The sequence below is a fragment of the Thermobia domestica genome, chromosome 2 (genome assembly GCF_964235325.1).
Source record: "Thermobia domestica chromosome 2, izTheDome1.hap1.1, whole genome shotgun sequence".
NCBI lineage: Eukaryota > Metazoa > Arthropoda > Insecta > Zygentoma > Lepismatidae > Thermobia > Thermobia domestica.
Window position 1 is genome coordinate 108,862,566 of NC_137455.1, and position 21,167 is coordinate 108,883,732.

Here is a 21,167-nt window from a genome sequence, read left to right on the forward strand (position 1 = left end):
CAATGATTACACGACCTTCACGGAAACGAGCTGAGCACCGAAATACAGTGCTATGATCCACTACACTATTTCGACAAACCTCCCGCAAAACATTGTAAATTTCAGTTGAATTCTTTCCACATAGAGTTTCGATGTTGATATAGGAACGCTCATCATCATGTGTAACCCAACCTTAGTCAGGTTCACTACTGAATTTCTCACAACACAGCTAAGCAAACCAGAAAACACAGAAACAATCATCAAAGCCCAAACTCTGACCCACAACAAACCTAAAAGTGACTCAAACGGTCGTGCATAGGCTGTGTGCAAGACTTTTGAAATGACCCTCGTACTTATACCTGGACCCTCTCATTACCTAACGGTTTGCGTCAACACAAAGCGAAAATAAGCATTTCGGTTTTACTTTCACGTGGTGACGTGTTTGTTTTCTACGGACACAGTTCCACGTTTGCTTATCCTGAACTCCAAAATATGTTACATCATAATGACCACGTAGCACAGGATGGTGCTTGTCTCTCTCCCTTGTCTTCCTTTACGCGCATATACACTGTCGCTGAAATGCCTCTTCCATACGGACAAAAGCCCATATGAGTTTGCAACTTCGTTCAGTTCAAATAGATGAAATGATAGTTTCTAGTGACCACATGCATGGGTTTGTACGTATTTTTCCGAGAATAATTGCTTTTCAGACATATCATTTTGCAGTAAATCATAATTCTGTATTCAATTATTGTGAACCATTGTACAAAACACAAAAGATTTTGATTGAATTATAATAGGAAAATGCCGTGGTTAAGCCTTCTTAAAGTTAAACTGCGAGGGCACGGTTGCTCAGTGGTACAGCACTTACCTCTGGTGCGTGGGGTCCCTGATACGATTTTCGATCCAGTAAGTTTACGGTGGATAACATCATGTCCATGGGGTTGTCGGGTCTCTCGCTTTCTCTCACATTCTCATCCCATTAATTCTTCTATCATCAGTCACTTGCCTTAATCATTGTCTCCCTTAGCCTAAATGGCATAAACGTGGGACGTTATACAGAAAGTTACGCTGCGCTAAGTAATACGATGTCGTATATAATTTGCAGAAGAACTATGGAATATTCTTTACACAGTATATTTACACTATTTTGTTTACAAGCATACCCACGTTTGCTAACGCGCCTGGTCCCTATAGACACCTTGATTTTCCACTACTTTGGCCCAGCCCTGACTTGGTTAACTACTACCTTGTTTTTTGTGGCCATCCAGCATAGATTTGATTTTTTTTTTTTACACTCTATTCGTTTACTCGTCATCTCACTACGGATCCAACCGTTCATGGACCCATCAGGTTCTCCGTTTCCGATCAGATACATTTCCTGTTTTTAATGGACATCTAACAGGGGTTGTTTGGTGTTTGTTCCATTATAGCTTTTATAGCATATTTCTACGTGCTCTACTTTTACTCGTAATGTTTGGGTCCTCATAAGGGAATCGGCACCTATGAATCCATAAATGCAACTCCCTTCTTAAAAGCAATTTATACATTATTTGTAGTTAATTTCGTGGTGAATGAAATACAAAATAAGTTGTGTATGGTCCCCTAAAATTGGCCAGTACGTATAAATATTGGATGATCTGAAAAATTTTGCTACCATTTAACAGAACTTAGCCTATGAATTTTCAATTCAAATTTTACAACTACTAACATCTACGTTTTATTGTCTTTTCCAACTTATATTCAGGAGAAAGAAATTAAATTAAAGAAATATATGTTTATGACGATCAAGAAACAATTATTTGTAACATACATTACAAAATTCATGAAACAGAAAAAATATTCTGTTTCCTTATTTTAAATATTTTGCTTTAATTCAGCATGTCACAGAATATAACTTGTGTCACAGATTAGTACTTTAATATTTCTCCAAGGCAGAGGGAAAAAAGGGAATTTTGAAACAGCGTTACCATCTTGTACAGCACAAAATTCTCAGCTTTTACAGAGTACCGAATATCTTGGTAAGTACTTGACTTATCGATCTCAAATAAACGTGACAATGCTCCTTATGACATACTGATTTCCTCTATGCATTTAAACCTATACTGTACTAGGGACCTTTTCCAAGTTATTGCACTATTTCCAAACTCAATTTTTCTCTCTTCTGTTGTGGCAACACTGTTTAACTGATCCTTCTAAACTTGAAGTCATTTTAAAGAGTTCTTCCCAGTATTTCATTTAATGTGCACAAATAGTTACTACTTCATTCCTTGTGTGTGTTAAAGGCGTTTAAATTTGACATATGTTTTACAATATTTCTCAAAAAGAATGCAACACTGATCTGCGAGTGTCATCTCTTTCGTCTTTGTTTTCATTGCTGATTCGAATTATGATATTAAATTTAGGTCATTCCATTTAAAAAATCATAACTTTATATTGGGTTGGCAACACTGTTCACCTAGTGATGTTACCCAATACACGGATAGATGTCCCCCTTCCTGTAGTTACTTTGTACAAAGTTTCGCTTCTCTCACTCTCTTAGTTCCTCTGTTATAAAGGTGGGACATTATAAATGGTGCACCCGGTATATCTCTTCTTGATCTTGTTTAAAGTTTGTTTTATGTTTCTATAAAATATAATAAAGTTTAAATACGGCTGTTAGAGGCACACAATTATTTTCTATTATATGCTCTAGAAAGTAAGTTGAAATGGTAATGATGGTACTACCTTGCGTACTTACGAAGGCGATTCAAATGAAAACCTTAAAATTGCTATAAAATGCCGGAAAGTTGTATGATGGAATTGATATTTGGCAATAGTGTTCCTTGAGTTTCACAAGATGACCGACAGGTGACAGAGTGACCTACAGTACAAGAGACTGCAACAGCATTAGTACGAAGATGCCGTGCCACTAGCAATATGCATCGCGTTAAAGCAGCGATCTGTAATACGTTTATTGAGTAGTAAGAGTGTCAAACTTATTTAAATTCATCGCAGGATGACAGCACAGTACAGTGATTCGTGTTTGTCCCTGCAGCAAGTGTTCGAGCGGTATAAAAAGTGTAAAAACGGTGTAATGTCTGTGGAGGATGCTCCACGACCGGGGCAGTCTCACCGCGTAGTAACGGGCGAAAACAGCGCTTTAGGGGAAGAGCTTATAAAGAATAACAGGCGTATTACACTGAAGGAAATAGCCACCATTTTGAATATTAGTGTTGGTTCAACGCACAATATTGTCCATAACGTGCTGTAGTTCATTTTAGAACATTACATGGAGGGGGGGAGTAACCAGTACTTCTTATTCATATCTGTTCACAAGTCAACTTCGCCGGCAATTCAGAGTAAACGTCGAGGACGTCTGACTTCAGATGTATTGTTAAAGCATGACAACGCTCGACTGCATACTGCCCATTTGACAATTGAGACTATCCAAGATTTAAAATTTGAATGTCCCTCACACCCACCTTATTCACCAGACCTCACCCCTAGTGACTTTCATGTGTTTGGACCGCTCAAAGAAGCGTTGGGAGGCAAGCAGTTCAAAAATGATGATGAGATTAAAACCGCGGTGCACAAATGGCTGCGGTCATGACCAAAAGACTTTTTTCAATGTGGTATTCATACACTTCCGAGGCGTTGGAATACTTGCATTGAACGTCAGGGTGACTACGTTGAAAAATAATCACTTTTAAGGTTCTCGTTTGAATCATCCTCGTAAAATGGTGAATAAAGGCAATATATTACTAGTAGGTATTGTTTGTCTTTTTGTTTTATTTTTCATTAACCATCTGGTGATGTTCTGCGCTCAGAAACCAAATTGGCATCGGCCGCATCCTGTGAGGCCTGAGAAATTACTAAAAAGAGACCGAGACACAGTCTTTTAAAATCGTACCGTATAAGCTAAAGTAAATAATTAGAAATAATTAGTGTATGTACCTTCATCTGAAACAGAACGTAGAATCACCTGCACCTAACTCACGTATTGTACCGTACTAAATCAGCGAAGGGGTCATAGAGTTTGCAGAAATGATAAACAGGGCTCCAGGTAAAAAAGACTGAAAATCTAAGGAATTTGTCTATAGTATTGTGTGTCTGTGATATTAATAGTCATCATAGACTATTTACTAGACTATTTACTAGTCATCATAGACTTACTTTTTTAATCGTTAAAACCACGCAAGATAGAAATATTTTCATAATTTTAAACATACCGTTTGTCATTTTTCTGACGACGATAATAATAATATTGGGTAAAGATGAAATGGTAAAATAGGTATTTTATGTGTATTCGTGTTCACATTCAAAATTTTACATCCTATTTCATTGTTTTGCTATTTTAGGTATAAAATGTAAGTAATATTTTAAATAGATCGATTAAACTATCTTTTATTTCAGGTCTTCCGGGCTCATCGTTTGGTATTAGCAATGTCAAGTCCTGTATTTAAAGCTATGTTCTATGGAGGAATCAGGGAAGAAGGAATAGTGCATGTAACTGATGTGGATCCTGAGGCATTTAAAATCCTTCTGGAGTAAGATTTCCTGTTTTAATAATTTGGTAGTAGTAGACTAGCAGTCTTGTTACTAATAGGATGCGCTTCAGAAATACAAAGTGGGAATTTGTTTTCCTGGATGTATGATTGTTTTGGAGTAACTAGTTGATAGTAGAGCTGGAAAGGCGATGATCTTTCTATAGATAGGAACGTAATGAAGATTTAATATGGCACATGTTACTAAAGTAATACTTTTCTTAAAAGGTATCTTAAAGGTTAAGTATTGCATTCATTGTTGGGTATATGATTTTACTTTTGTGAGATAATTTCTAATAATATTTGCACTTTTTACTGGTACTCGAAAATAGCATGTACTCACCTATGTACTTTGTAGTTTCTGTTTGAAATTTTAAGTCATATCGTGACTCTTTTTCTAAAAAATGGAAGTGAGATGTGAAACAGGTTTTTTATAATCAATATTTTTTTTAATTGACACTCTCTTTTGTTAGCCTTACTGCCTTTTTGTTCCCGTCGTTAGTCTAGTGAAAGGAATGGGTAACTCATAGTACATTACGTAGAACTTATATGAGTACTTTTGAATGTACCGCCGAAGAATTTAAGTATAACACGAAAGAAACTTATTTAAGTAAACAGCTTCATTTTGTTTTTCGTGGTGAGTAATTCCGTTTAGCATATGTGACGGCAACAAAAGGTTCTCATACTAGTTTGTTAACCACGAGGACTCACTGACAAATGCAGAGAACGATGATTTTCCTTAGCAGTTAGTTGATTGACATCCCTCTGTGAACATTGGAACTTGTGCTACATGATCATTTACTAATTGAAGCTATAGGGTATATACCTACTCATAAGAAACATAAACTTACCTTCATGACTCAGGGTTTCGTCTGCTTAGGTTGAATCATTTCAGTCCATGAGGAGATCTTGTTTATCAAAGTTGTTAGTGCATCGCTGGAAAATTATTTGCGTTACATCTGTTTAGGTATTCTTTCCTATAAAATACAAATACACCAGCGTACACTGTAAAACTCTTGGTTACTAGTTTTTAATATTAGTCCATTAGCTAGTTTAAAGAACGTGTTGGTTCTAATTAATGACTATTGTATAAAAGTTCACAAGGTGAGTTTCTTTATCCTTATGGCTAGGAATTTCAGAAAGGTTAAGGAAAATAGGCAACGAATTCGAAATCTACTTTGCAGTATAATCTGCCACTGGTTTTGAAAGCTCTTTGTCAGTATTTAAAAATTGATACAGGAAGAATAATTTTCAGAAATCTACAATATTTCTTGTGAGTGAAGTGAGTCTTATATAGGAATTAGAAAGATAATGTTTCCACCACAATCAAAGACAATAGTAGAGACGCTAGAGGAGAAGAACTCCCACTTTGGAGTTAACTTGACAGTTGCAGGAAACAAGATACAAGATAGGAAGAACAGGTGTCTTTTGTTCTTGTTCTCAAATATCCTTGTTCCAACAACATCGAAAGGAAAGTGTTTGAATCGTTTTTCATTAGTACTGAAGAATCCAAACTCAATTTAGACAGGGAGAACCCAGATCATAGATGGAACAATATAATCACCAATAAAAATAATGAGACAGCATAAAGTTGCAAAATTTCATTTTATTTTCCAAGAGTACCTATCTTTTTACAGGTTTACTATTAAAAGATATTTGGTCATGATCTCTTAAATTGCAGTTTAGATGTGCATACAGGTTTTCTCACTGAGTTTGGTAGTCAAGTTGTTTAACTTCATAACTTAATATCCGAAACGAAACAAGAAAGGAAAGAATGATCATTTTTGAAAAGAATAATTTCTGAACAACATATAACATCTATATGTTTAACATTTAGTGGATCATAGCATTTTCATAAGGGAAATTTGTAGTGGAAAATTAAATTCAGTAGGTAGTATCAAAATAATAATTTTAGAGATACTTTGTGAACTTAACCATTAATTAGGAGAAACACGTTATTTTAAACTAGTTAGTGGAGTAATTTTAAGCAGTAATGAAATTTAAAAAAAATGCAGTTAATGAAGTAATCAATTACTTTGCAAAACACGCTAGTGTATACGTACATTTTACAGGAAAGTATGTAACCTATCCAATTTTGGTTACAATATTTATTTATAAAATTCCTATTATTTTAACTTAGTATATATTTTTACAAATAAAATAGTTCGCCAAAATTTAATAGTTGAATAGTTAGCGAATATGCGTAGAAATTTGTTCTACTGTAATTATGAAGTTTGCAAAAATTTAGTTTTATTAGAATTAAATTTTTCTTATTCTGTCTCATAAATTGAGTTGGACATATTTTAATAAAATGCCCTAAATTTCCCAAAGATCTGAAAAAGATCATAATTAGTAGTTTAGACTCGAAACCCTGCAGTTAGATACACTTGTAACAAGTTTTTCAATATAATTTGTTCTGTTTTTAATAAATTAGCCTCGATTCGTAGCTAAACCGAATGAAAAAAAATTACTTTCGAAATTAGAGATTATGTAAAGCTAGAAAGGAATTTTAAGGCAGGAACTTACTAGGGCTATTATAAATGGATTTTCTTACGGAGAAACCCTTGTAATTATTTGGAAGTTGATAAAATTAAGTTTTATTAAGTAGTATTTAAAATTGAATAAATATGGAAGATTAGTTCATAAGAAAGTAGAAACCACCAGTTATTTGGTAAAGAAGTGTCATTTTTGCAAGCTATTAAGATATTTGATTATATTTTATTCCATGAGGCTATAATGAAGGAATACGAATTTATTTCTATTTCTGTATTAACGATTTCAGCTATTGAAGTACTGAGACCTGCGTTTAGTGTCCTTCCTTAAGACGTCAAATGTTTAATTTTTTTCGTGTGTGCTACTATAAACAGAAAGCTAAACAGTTCAGGAATCGAATGAAAATTTAATAACGCCAAATGATGCACTGTGCAATATTTTCTTAGTAAATCTCATGTATAAAATTGTCTCAATTAAATGTTCTGATTTTGGAAAGTTTCGTAATCCCACTCATGTCAGTCTCATGAGTGTGTCACTCAGTTTCATAAGATGTGTCACGAAATTTTTGAATTCAAAAATAAATTTTATGCCATGCAAAAAGTTTCTATACAGTTAAGCGTGAAGTAACTTTTATTGTGTAAAATTTGGGGAAAATATATATATAAAATAGAATAGGGAGAACAGAATACATTATTTGAACCGAGCTGGCGAACTGCAGTTTAAAAACCGCGACTCTCAAATTGTCAGATTTCTTACGTTGTCTTGGTGGCTGCTATTTGTATCGTGACGTTACCCGAAATCTCCCGCTAGAGTCACGAAGAAGGCGGCAAAACGATTGCAATGAGTTTGCGACCTAAATGAACGTAAGCATAAGACGTCATAGATTCATACTTTTTTATTTAGTATTTTTTTTTATTATTATTATTTAAGTCAATGTGTTGTAACTGTTGTAGTAAGTTCTTTACTTGTGTTGTGTGACATCTTACGTTATCGTGGAGAATAATAGGTCCCCAATAGCAGGAGATGTTGACTTTTGTGCCTAAGAGCAGGGCGCAAATATTCACGAAGGTACCAGACGTAATAGTCTGCGTTCACTGTAATCCCTTGTGGAACATAGTGCGCAAAGATAACTCCTTAGTGGTGGTCATGTGACACAATCAGTATCGCCTTCAAACACGCTTGTTCTTGTCTGACTTTTTTACGTGGTAATGCCACTAATTTGTGTATCATTTCAGTTCATACGATTTAGCCCACGTATCAATTGAGATAATTCGATAATGTGTCTAATGGCCATAGTAAATACAAGCACAATCCCAAGAAGCATCTAGTATACACAGGATCATGAAATGTTTCTCTGGTCATTTATTCGCTAATTCACTACATATCCATCGGCGAACATTCACTAGCATTGTGCGCAGTATATCTTCAAGTGGTGTGGATCTGTTACCGTACAAGAATACCCACCACCATGTTATTTCTCGGCTGATTCACGGCCACTATTAAGTAACTTGACTTATCTGAGAACTGTGCGATACGGTAACGCTAGGTCTCCATGAGCTTCATGTAAGCTCTTGTAAATTTGACATCCAGTTGTTTCACGCGCAATCTGAAATTTGATAAATAATTGCTTTCTTGACGCGTGAAGATTGTTCAGGACGGTATCACTCACACACTTCACTTCATATCTTCCAATTACTACACAAATAGCAAGAATGTACCAACACTTTGCCACACACACAAAAGAAAGAAAGAAACGTATATAATTCCTTTTATTCTTAATTTGTTCGATATTGTATTTAATTTCGTTCAAATTTGCCCTCAGTCCACCTTCGGGAATTGTCTCTGGATTTCTTGGGTTAGAAAACAAAAGGATTAGTGAGGTAGAAGGAGTTTTCTTTCTATTAATGTTCCGCAGATATGAAAATATCTTCCGAAGATAGATATCCTTCAACATCATTTAGATTTCTACTTTTTCTTAACTAAAGAAATCCAAAGACGGTACTCAAATGTTGATTTATGCAAATTTTAATGAAAACAAGATGGAATCTATAAGTAAATCTTGATTTTAACCATGAATTCAATAAGACTTTAACAAATTACATTACGTTTTTTATCTTACGAGGATAATAATTTGACTCTTGTTTGTCTTTTCTAATAGATACGTTTACACGGACAATCTTCCCTTACCATGTATAGAAACAGCGTGTGAAGTATTGGCTGCAGCGAATAAATATATGCTTCCACGTCTGAAAGAGAAATGCGAGAAGTTTCTGCTCTCCAGTTTAAATCCAAATAATGTCTTCTTCATTTGTGAATTTGCTGATAAATATGAAGATTCGCCTCTGAAAGAGAAATGCTTAGAAGTAAGTGTTCACTTTCTGAAAATTATTTGTTTCTTCTGACAGTGGAATACATATTTAATTCAAATGTAACATTGTGGAGAGGTTTAGTGAATTTTAATGGAATAATGAAAGATGTTAGCTAGTCTTGTAGGAACAAACTCGGCGGTATGTCATGTACGCGGCCGCTACACATGGCCAAAGATCAGAGATCACTAGGTTCTCTTCACGCTTCTGTTCTTCTTGCTGATTGTCCGTATTCGCTATCAGAAGTTGAATTGGTATCCCAGGAAACACATGAGTGGCTTGTAGTCTTCTTCCTAACGTCCAGTACATTCCTTCCGTTGGAATCGTTTTCATTTGCTAATAACATTACACTCTACGTTTTGTTTGTTTGTTTGTTTCTTTGCTTGCTTGTTCGTATTTCCTTATTTAGCAAAGAAGAGAAGTTTGAACTATGTTCGTGGTTTCTGATTTTCTTTTCACATTTTTCACTTCCTGTCTTAGGTCTATGATTTGTCCAGCATACTCCTTACCATTTTCACAGCTTAATGAAAGGTCTTTTTCATATTATCCTTATTGTTTTTCACCTGCTCGAAAAGTTCTGTCATCTCTGCACGAAATTGTTGCTGTGTCGGTTCCACTGTACTGAATTCAGTTTTCGTCTGGTCCACGAAAGATTGTAATAGATTCTGCATTTGATTTGACGAGAATATTGTTTCTGAAGATTAGAATTACTTGTAGTAATTGGGGTTTTCTCTATATATTCAACGACTTCTGGAGTTTGTTTGGATGAATTCATGCTATATTAGATTTTTCTCTTGTTTCGTAGTTCGTTAAACTCCGTTTGTTTTTAACAAAAAATTGGCTACTTACCAAGGATCTTTTTTGTTCTTTTTATATAGTGGTATGTATTCCTGTTTTTACTCTTTTTTCTCCTTTCCGTTTTAATCCTTGTTACCTTGCCACTGAGGAAGGAACCAGCTGAGAGTTCCAAAACGTCAAAATCTTTTAAATTTTTCCAGGGAGGATTCATTGGTAAGTAGCCAATTTTTTGTTAATTTTGAATATCCCCCCATGCGCCCATGTAATTATAATCAGGGTGGAAAAAAATCATGATTTTTTTTTAAAAAAATCATTTTTGTTGATTTTTTTGATTTAAATCGATTTTTTTTATTTAAATCAAATCTTTCTCCTCGTATAATACAAGTCACGAACTGAAGAAAAAGCATTAGGAATTAGTATTAAATGCTAATTATGCCATTTAAGTGAAAGTATTGGGGTTGAATTTTGAATTATCCCCAATCGTTAACATATATCAATCCAAACAATGTTTCTTAATCCTTTTAAATTATGGCTCTTTTTAAAGGTAAATTATAGACTTTCAGTCAAGCAGATACAGCACCATCCCTATTTATCTTAGGATCATGGTACATACTTTCTTTAGAATAGAACAGCTTTTGAAACGGTAACATTCACATTTCCTTATCATATCCCTGAAGCGGGTAATTTTGAGAGTAATTGGCATTTTTTTACTCTTTTTTTTTTTATTTTGATCCCCTCTGGATTTCCCTGTGTTACCGCACAGATCTCAAAATCAACTGGGAAATACGAAGGGGTGTACAAAATGTGTGTACAAAATTTCAAGCTTCTATCTTGAGTAGTAAGGGTGAGGAAACTATTTAACAATGAGCTAAGAACATTCCCACAATGATCCAGATGACTCGGATGTAATATAAAAATTTCCTCAGACATCCCTATTTATTCTAGGATCATGACGTGTACATTATTCTCTTCAGAATAAAACAAATTTTCAAACGGTACCCTTCAAATGTCTCCATCATGTTAAAAATATATTCTTTTTTGTTTTTAATTTTTACCTCTGTGGGCCCCTCCTGTTTTAAGGCAGAGATCTGAAACAAATCTGAAAAATACTGAGGGGTGCACTGAATAAATGTGCAAAATTTCAATCCTGTATGTGCAAAAGTAAGCCCTCGAAAAATAATATTCCCCAAATACCCCAGATTCCCGTATAAACAGGATCTCAGGTAACAGTTTCCTGAGACATCCCTATTTATCCTAGGAGCATAGTACGTGCATCATTTTCTTCAGAATAGAACATCCTTTCAAACGGTACCATTCATATGTCTCCATCTGAGGCGGGAAAATCACGAAAAAGCTATTTTTTGTTAAAAATATCCTTTTTTTTTACACATTTTTTCCCCCTCTGGACCCAGCTGTCTCCACGCAGATATCTGAAAACATCCGAAAATTATTAAGGGGTGCACTGAACGAGTGTGCAAAATTTCAGTCTTCTGAATGCAAAATGTAACCCGCCAAAAAATAATAATAATACGCATGACAAAATATATCTTTTTAAATTTATGACGTCATCACACACTATGCCTCAACGTAAAAAGGCGTGAAAGCATATGTAACGTGTTCTAAAATGCCTCCTGTCTTGAAGAAAACGAAGTAAAAAGCCTTATTCGTACTTTTTTAATTGAATAATGAAGATTCTACCCTATCACCTAAAAATAGGTGATATAATTTAAAAGGTTAAGCATTAAGGAAAAAGTACAGCAACGTTTATCAAAATAACACTTTTTTTCACAAAAGTTACTGATATTTGGCAGGGGCCTATTTTTAAAAACTCAGAACTTAGCTTGCGGCATGAAATACATAAATTTCGCCTAAAGTTATAAAATTAACAAAAAAAAAACAAAAAAAAAAAAAAAAAAAAATAGAGATGAGATAGGACCTCTCTAAATACGCCCTATTATCTGGGAGCAAACAAACAGACACGCACAAAAAAGAATTTTCGTCTTAAATGTGGATGGTGATTTCCCCGTTAGAATAGTTAACGATTTTAAAACCCAAACCCAATGATACGAAAAGAAGAAAGCAGAATTTCTCCGTTACCTGTTCAAAACGGGATTTTCCCTAATCATCCTCTGCATGACACTGGTTTTCATACTATTGCACATTTGAGTCTCATTGAATTATGATTATTAACTTCCATAATCGAAATAGCAGAACAGAAACGGGATTTTACTTATTTTCACTTTAAATTAATTTATTTTGGAATTCGATTTAAATCAACGATTTTTATTTAAAAAATCAAGTGATTTAAATCAATCCACCCTGATTATAATCCATTTGTTTTTATTTACTTTTTTAAAAATAAAAGTTGTATCTCAGGTTTACAAAGCAGTGTTTTGACAACTTTTACTCTTGTTCAAGGTTGCCGTAAGATTTCCTGTGTTACACGCACCAAATGTAACGTTAATCGATTCTGAACTAATATTGCCTGACATGAGAATAAATACTAACGATATGTTCCTTTAATCATTGTATTATGGATTATTTCATCATGACCAGTACTATTTTAATTGTAAAAATGAATGTATGTATTTTCTAGCAATTTATATTTATATTTTAAATAGACAATTTTTTTCCCTCGTAGGGCTAGTGCAAATTTTATACACTTTCTGCCCACTACGTTTATATCATCGTTATACTGGTTCGATCCCAGCTCTCGTCACGTGGACTTTGTGGTTGAAAAACACCGTGTGCGTGAATTTTATCAGGGTTCTTCCGTTTCCTCTTACTTTCTTCATTCTACCATTTTGTTCATTATCATCTCACTGTCCTTCTTAGTTTCAGACCATAAGCGCGGGGCGTTAAATTAAACAAAAAATCATGTGTTAGGTAGATAACGATTCTTTCGTTGGGAAAGTAGTTGGAGAAAGACTTGAATTTAGGGCATAAATAACTACAACTGAAAAATTAATAAACAAGGAATAAATCAACAAACAAATGGAAAATCAAGTCGCTATTAAATGATGAACTTAGAAATTATAGACACATATTCACTATTTTCTAACAGTATCTAAAAAATATTAATAAAATACACAGAACATCATGAACAGTGCTTTTCCAAAGTTCTAAGCTTTACGAGGGTTCTTCTAAGCCTATCTATAAACGGAGCAGCAGAGAGTTTATGGATACTGTTACTTTTCAACATAACCCTGAAAAGTCAACACATTTTGCACATCAATGTTCAAGTGCATTAATACCGCTGGTGAAAAATGATTTGTCGAAGGCGTGTAAAATTTCGTCTACAGCATGCATGACGTATCATCAGTTTCAAAATGAGTACCTTCAAACTTCTTTTTGAGCATCGAAAAAGATGAAAGCCAGAAGGTGCCAAATCAGGCGAATAAGGTGAGTAGGGGAATCAATCTGTAGCCACAACCGTGAATTGCTGCCATTGCGATGACTGACTTGTGGCTATGAGCATAGTCTTGATGGAGAAGGACACTTGCTGTTAGTTTCCCAAGACGATTCTGCCGAATATTATTACGAAGCTGTCATCGAAGACGTGCATAGAACGCCCTGTTATTGTTCGTCCCTGCGGAAGATAATCCACATCACAATCTCTTCCGAATCCTAGAAAACTGTAGCCATCACTTTTCCAGCTGAGAACACTGATTTGATCTTTGGAGGGGAGCATGAGGGGTGTTTCCACGCTTGGATTTTATTTTGAATTCTGGTTGATAATGGCGGACCCAGATCTCATCTATTATGAATCGAGTGCGAAAGGCATCTGGATTTGTCCGGAGGAGATGACGATTGTCCCTTGAAATGTTGTGTCTGGTGAGCTTTTGATCAGGTGTCAGAAGTTTAGCACCCAGCCGCTCAATCCCAGATGCTGGGTGCTAATTCGGTCAGCGCTTGCAGCAGATAATTCCATTGCCTCAGCAATCTGCCTGACAGTCATTCGCCGATCAATCATATTGATATCGTGCACTTTCCCAATGTTTTCGTGAGTTAGTGCTTCCAGGGTCCTTCCTGATCGAGTGTCATTTTCAATGGAAGTTCTTCCCTTTTAAATTCGATTGCCCATTTCCTCACTGTGGCATATGAGGGGACACTATCACCTTAAGGAGCAGCCATGTCGGCGTGAATCTTCTGCGGCTTTAAACCTTTCATATGAATATATTCAATACAGGGTTCCCACATTCTGGAAAACCAGGGAAATGAAAACATGTCAGGGAAATGTACAAGTATACTTGCACAGGGAAATGTGCAAGTATAACATTTTTTTTTTTCTTTCAAATCTAACATTGTTTCCTCTCTATCAGTTGTACAGATTGACATGTAAAGAGGACCACAATGATACAGCATTCCCATAATGACAGTGATGCAGTGTTGCTATTTCGTGCTGAGGGAGTGAAGTACTGTGTGTGTGAGAGAGAGAAAAGGGGATAATTGATCATGTAAAAGCAAAAATCGAAGTATGACTTGTCATCTTCGTGGACATTGGTTTTAACCCTATAACGACGGACCCGAATTCAATCTTTTTTTAATATTTTATATTTTAACAACACAAGCTAGCGACTTCAGCTCCTGCGACTTTTCATCATTTTTAAAGACAATCAAGATCCTGTTTTCCTTGTTTTCAATTTCAATTAGTTTCGTCACAATTATGGATGACTCCTTTTACGTACTGACGGGCATATTGAGCCCGGTCATATTATTTATATGTAGTTTGTTTCTCTTGTGCGGAAAATATATATTTGAATCACTTCCTTCGCGGGAACTATCACCACACTTTAAGAATATTAGGTGTAGAGTATATTTTTTCTATTTATTGCATAAATAGCATATACACGGAAAGATAGAATGAGTCAACACTAAAAATGTAATATTCGACCAATTTATTCTATTTCAACCAATTTATCAAATGATGCATAGTTATTCAGTGAAGAGAAAAACTCGCCGATGGCCAATGATCATATTCTATAACATGATCGACAACAGTGCGCTGAATGCTTTTATTATATACCAAACAGTGATCCTGAAGAATTAGGAGCAAAATCTGGGAGAAGATAATGATTCTTGCAGTACTTGGAAAGAGAACTGAGTGATCAGCTGATAGGTGAGGAGGGAGCTACTGTTTGTCCAAATGAAGAGAAGGACATACATATCTCCAAGAAGAAATGTCACATTTGTCTATCGAAACTCGATAGGGAAAGCAAAACAGTGTGCTTGAAATGTGAGAAAAATGTGTGGAACGAACATTCAAAGGTTCTGTGTAACAAATGTTAGTGGGTGCTTAGTTGTAACAAAGGCTTAGAAGCATATTGAATGTTTGTAAATACTAGGTATAACTAAGAAAATGTAGTTAGAACTAATCAATAAAAATATTAAAATTATTAAAAACAATTAATGCCATTTACTTGAATCTTGACTTTAGAAAAAAAACTCCCCAATCCAAGACGGGTCCAATGGACCCGATCCGTCAGTAACAGGCAGTGAATACAACAGTCGTTACAATGTTAAGACGGAAAAACTAATGAAAACATCAGATAATAAACTAGCTTTTAGGCTTGACTATCGATTTTTTTTGCTGGGCACAATCAAGAACGTTGTGGAAAGGAACCCTCTGAGGTACCAACTGGTACGTGCTCTGTCAGTTTTGGACCCAGACTACCAGGCAACAAAAGAACAATGCAGAACTTGCTTAGACTAGGATGAAACGCATCCTACACACTCTGCATGATCATAACAGAATATCGGATTCTATAGCTAAGAAAGCAAAAGCGGCGATTTATGGCTTTCTGTACTGAAATTCAGTTGTCTCATGACTTCAGAGAATACGAAGAGAAGATGAGCAGCATCAGGTTAGGTGACTTCTTTGCAAAGGTAATGTCCAAGAAACAAGAATATTCTGATTTGTGGAATGTGAAAATGTTTAATTTCATCCCACGGCAATGTCTCAGTGGAAGCGGGTTCTTAGTCAATAAGACACTTATTGTAGAAAACCAAATCGAAGATTCTTAGCACAGAGGCGGGTGCATAATGCAGTTACGTATTATGGAGGTGTAGAATCTGTTCCTGTTGATCAAAGAATGCTTCTCTTGAGTTCGTTCAGCTTGAAGGCGCTATGATGAATACCTTAAACAGAAACGAATCAAAAGTGCTGAGGAAAGTAAAATCGAAGATAAAAAAAGAAAACTAAGTATTGAAGTTAAGAAATTAGAAGCAAAAAGAAACAGGTGGAATTATGTTACAAACAAGAAGACGCTTTCATAGAACAAATTCAAGAACTGAAAGCAAAACAAACTTCTGTTTAAAAAATGTAAACGTGATTATTAACATGTCTTAGAGTTTCGCAATATTAGGACTGATAGTGGGCCACGGTGGCTCAGTGGTAGATTGTTCACCTCTGGTGCATGGGGTCCTTGGTTCGATCCCAGCTCTTGCCAGGTGAACTTTGTGGTGGAAAACACCGTGTGCATGGGCTTTCTCGGGGGTCTCCCGTTTCCTCCCACTCTTTATTCCACCATTTCATTCAGTTTTCATCATCATAGTCCCCTTAGCCTAGGCGGCGTAACTGTAGAACGTAAAACTTAAAGGTTTCATTTCATTTTAGGACCGATAGAAATAGGTCTCAGGGAGAGTTGACAATATATTCTTGACTGCATGTTATGTTGCATTTTATTACTTTTTCAAGCAAAAAAAGTAATTTGCAGTGTCGAGATATGTGATACTGTATCATACATTATATATTATTATATATTTACGTGAACAATTCTGTGTAAATAACAATTACTCATATTGAACATAACAAATATGTAAATGATAATTAAAGAAGTGTGTTGGACGGGTATGGGAATGGAGGAGGCCGTTAAAAATGTGTATGATAGAACTTACCCAATATTTTCCCATTTATGTTCAAGAATTTATATCAGGGAAAACCAGAATTTGTGTTAGGGAATGCCAGGGAAACTGGTCTTCACTTCTTTTTTGTGAGAACCCTGCAATAACCTTCAATTCTCCATTTGGTCACATTTTGCTGCTCACTCTTCTGTCTTTATGGACCTGTAACAACAGAATAAGAGTAGATATTAATACTAAATTTTGTGTGATATCATAGGAAGGTTCAATAATTACGACCTAAAAGTATTACGCGTCTATTTCTGATATTTTTTGGTTAGGGTTAGAATTTATGTAACAACCCTCATATATAGACTGCCCACGTTGTAACAGATTACCTCTCTATAACAGTTGGTTGCAGCAGAATAACTGTATATTTATGCAGTATATAATAAGTTAAAATGTATCATCAATAAGTCGTTAAAATATATACGTTCACTGAATTCCAAACTGTGATTATGTAGCATCGTATGAAACTATATATTCAAAGCCAAGAACCAAGTTAACCATTCTTTATTTGCTGTACAAGCAATGTACATAGAAAGAATGAAACAATTATGATTGATTATACCGTTCTTGCCAAATTCAAACCTGTTAGGCTGGAGAGATTATAGAATATTGCATATGGCGATTTTGTTTGAAGTGGCCAGGAAAGAGTCTGTGAACTGTGGAATAAATAAGACAGATTAACAAGATAAAAGATCAGATGTTGTTAGGACAAAAGATGTTATGAATTTAGATTAAGACGGATTGTAAGAAGAGAGTTAAGACAATTTATATGAAGAAAGTATACGTTGAAAGAGTGACAATAAAACGGTGATATAAAAGACAGCGTAATGTATTAAAGATTTATTTAGGAGTGGTTTTCTTACGTTTTGATTGCCTGAGTAAACTTACGGTTGATGCGGCTATAATTGTATATATAATACTGCTGCATGTACTGCTCTGTATAATAGAAGATAATTAATCAACCCCTCTTTAAAGAAAGTAACAACACCTAAAACTTTTTAACCTGTCTACCTAATATAAGGTAAAAAAGAACAAAAAACTATAGTCTATATCAGTGATCGCCAAACCGTCGATCGCGAGCTACTAGTAGCTCATAGGGACATTTTCGGTAGATCGCGTTAACGCTCCGGTTGGCTAACCTCGATTCCTCCACTGAGCTGAACTAATGACAAGGGACGCTGGCGGCAACAAGTGCTTGTTTCTTCCGCGCAACTGCAATTGTCAGCCTCATCTCAGATTGTATACGCGTGGGGTTGTGCACGTTATGTTTTTCATGTGTATATTAGACATTTGCTAACTTGGATAGTTTGATTTCATATTTACTAGAAATATAAGTTTATAGGCTATAAGCAAATGTAAGATTTTTTTTAGAAGAAAAAATTTGGTAGTTCTTTTGATTGGTAGCTCACAGTAGGATTTAAAAATGGTACGGTAGCTCAGAAGCTTTATAAGTTTGCTGACCACTAGTCTATATTATTTTCGTTTATCGTGGTAACAATCTAGACAGTAGATAATGTAGATCAGAGTTGGTCAAGAATAATATATAATTTTTGTATGCAAGGTGTAGAATGTTGCACTTCAGTTTGATAATGTTTTAATGTTATAACGGTCATATTGAGCGGTTTTAATTATTTCTGTATATCCTTCCCCCCTTCACCCGTCTTGTGCTTTAAGGAAAAGAAACAAAAGATTGAAATGAAAATTAAAGGAGGGAAGTCATGTTTTTAAGTTTGTTAAGAGGTTTAATTTTACCTCTTTGTGTAGAGTTATTCTGCGTAGCAATACTTAATTATTTTTTTAAAAAACAATATGTGAAAACTTTGTGCTTACAGTTAGTTGCATACGTGCCATTGATTGGCCGTTCATTTTCTAGATTAAGTTTTGTGCCGATGATTTTTCTCTTGCCGAGCATATAACTAATAATTTATATATTTTCAGGTATTCTCGTTAAACATACGTGAGGCAGTGTTAAATTTCAGTTTTAGTGGTTTGTCTTCTTCCAATGTGTTGGCTGTACTTTTGGATCAGGACGAATTGTGTGTGCAGTCGGAAATGGAACTGTTCAATTTGCTTCAACTATGGGCAACAAGAGAATGTATGAAGCAAGGCCTAACAGTGACTCCAGAGAACCAGCGAATGATTTTGGGTTCCGCTCTTAGTAAGATACGCTTTCTTACAATGACTCCTGAAGAATTTCTGTCGATTCCTGCTCAGGCTGGACTTTTGACTCCTGAAGAAACGTTGGCAATTGTAGACAATATGTTTGTTCCTGGAAGTCGACCAATACCAAACAGTGTGAGTGCTAATACTGAAATACGTAGAGTGAAAAGACATCATAGTAATAATTTATTTGCACTTAAAAGATTTCCGTGGGAAGTAAGTCTATTCGTAATAATACCACTGATTATTATATTTAATCGCCATTACGATCTTTATGAACGCTGCTTGAATAGTTTATTAATTTTCAGGGATGTGTTAATTGACAACATGTTTCCCAAACCGCCAGAACCTGATACGTTCTTTAGTAGCTTTATACCTCAGTATACCGGGATGGACTCTTTATCTCATGTTAGCTTTCATGACCAATCGTACCAATTTTTACTAGCCCTGTGTTTGATTTCCTTAGCATTATTAGTAATTTTGATGCGATGGTGTAATGTTTAGTCATGATTAAATGCTCAGTAGTATTTACGGCTGTGAATAAGATGTACAATAAAGAAACAGAATGACCGTCTGCTGCAGTGTTACTTCTGATTTAAAGATATGAATTAAAATATAATACTGTGTGTATTATGAAGGATTAATGTTAGTGGAAATTATCGATAGAATCTAGCGTGTCACTGCAAAATTAAAAGGAAAAATGAAATTGAAGAGGTCAACGATATTTTATTTATTCAGTAACGTTATTAAGAGAGCCCGTTGTATAAACATATTTCTTGATGTAACTGTCGATAGACTACATAGAATTGAATTATTTTTGCGTAGCGTGTAGATGACTGTAGTATATCTATGAAACATATGAAAAAAAAAAAAAAAAAAAAAAACTCAGTTCTATAGGTAATAGAAAGGTACATCGAAAAAGAGTTATGTGCGGCCGACCCGGTTAATGAACGATTGTATCTTTGTCTTTGGGTAACCTATGAAGTTCAATATTGGAAGCAAAATACGATGAACCTGTCAAATTTGGCTACTGTTAGTTCTACAGAAACTTGTGCATGTGACTAACTTAATGGGACTTGGTAACTCTCGCTGAACTTTCTCAAATTCAGTTTTCCGCTGATTGATAAATATTATAACTTTTTTAGTTGAGTTTTTCAGCAAGAAGCAAATAATTAAAAAAAAAAAAAAAAAAAAAATGATTTCAGGACAATGGTAAAGAAATGCAGCCATAGATTGTAATTTTACTACAAGCTTTCAGTCAGTTAATTCCCGGTTTATAGAGGGTATTATAAGATTTTACTTGTCTCTATGAAGCGTACAAGCTATTCATTATAACGGTATGTTCGGTTCGATTCCGTGCGAAGTAATATTGACTAAAACGTTTCAATTCAGATTCTGTTCATCGATGTATTAGTCTCATATCAGTTCTTTCCATTCTATCTGCGAGACATATATGGTCTGTGGAAAACGGACTCTCATAAGTATTTCACACCGCAACTGGAAACTCTTGGGTTTACTTACCCAACAGTATTATTGGACGTATTTCAATAATGGGAAAACAAAAACCCAAAACATTAAACAAAAGAAAAAAAATGTGCCATGGCCCAGAGCAGTAGTAGAGGGAGGGCGGTTTGAGATCACTCTGACTTCTATCAAGAGCAAACTTGCTGTCCGCGGACACAGGAAGAAATAAAACTACCCAAGTTGTAAGAGAAGCATTAATTAAGGACAAAATATATTATCACTAATATATATATATATATATATATATATATATATATATATATATATATATATATATATATATATATATATACAGTAGGAAGTCGAAAATCCGAACTAATTGGGACCACAGGTTGTTCGGATTTTCGAAAATGATAAGAAAATGTCATTTAGGCTTAAATATACTGTACTGTATTCCATCTATACAATGGTT

The 21,167-nt window shown here is 34.9% G+C and overlaps 1 protein-coding gene across 1 annotated transcript in view; it reads left to right on the forward strand.

Annotated features, from left to right (window-relative positions):
- The window catches only part of LOC145674600 (uncharacterized), a 33,024-nt gene extending 12,065 nt beyond the window's left edge, over positions 1–20,959 (forward strand). Inside the window, exons 3-5 of the mRNA XM_081744822.1 lie at positions 4,375–4,508; positions 9,157–9,361; positions 19,010–20,959. Of these exons, the coding sequence (XP_081600948.1) occupies positions 4,375–4,508; positions 9,157–9,361; positions 19,010–19,735 (1,065 nt within the window). The 3' untranslated portion in view covers positions 19,736–20,959. The remainder of the gene's footprint in view (positions 1–4,374; positions 4,509–9,156; positions 9,362–19,009) is intronic.
- Positions 20,960–21,167: the final 208 nt, after the last annotated feature.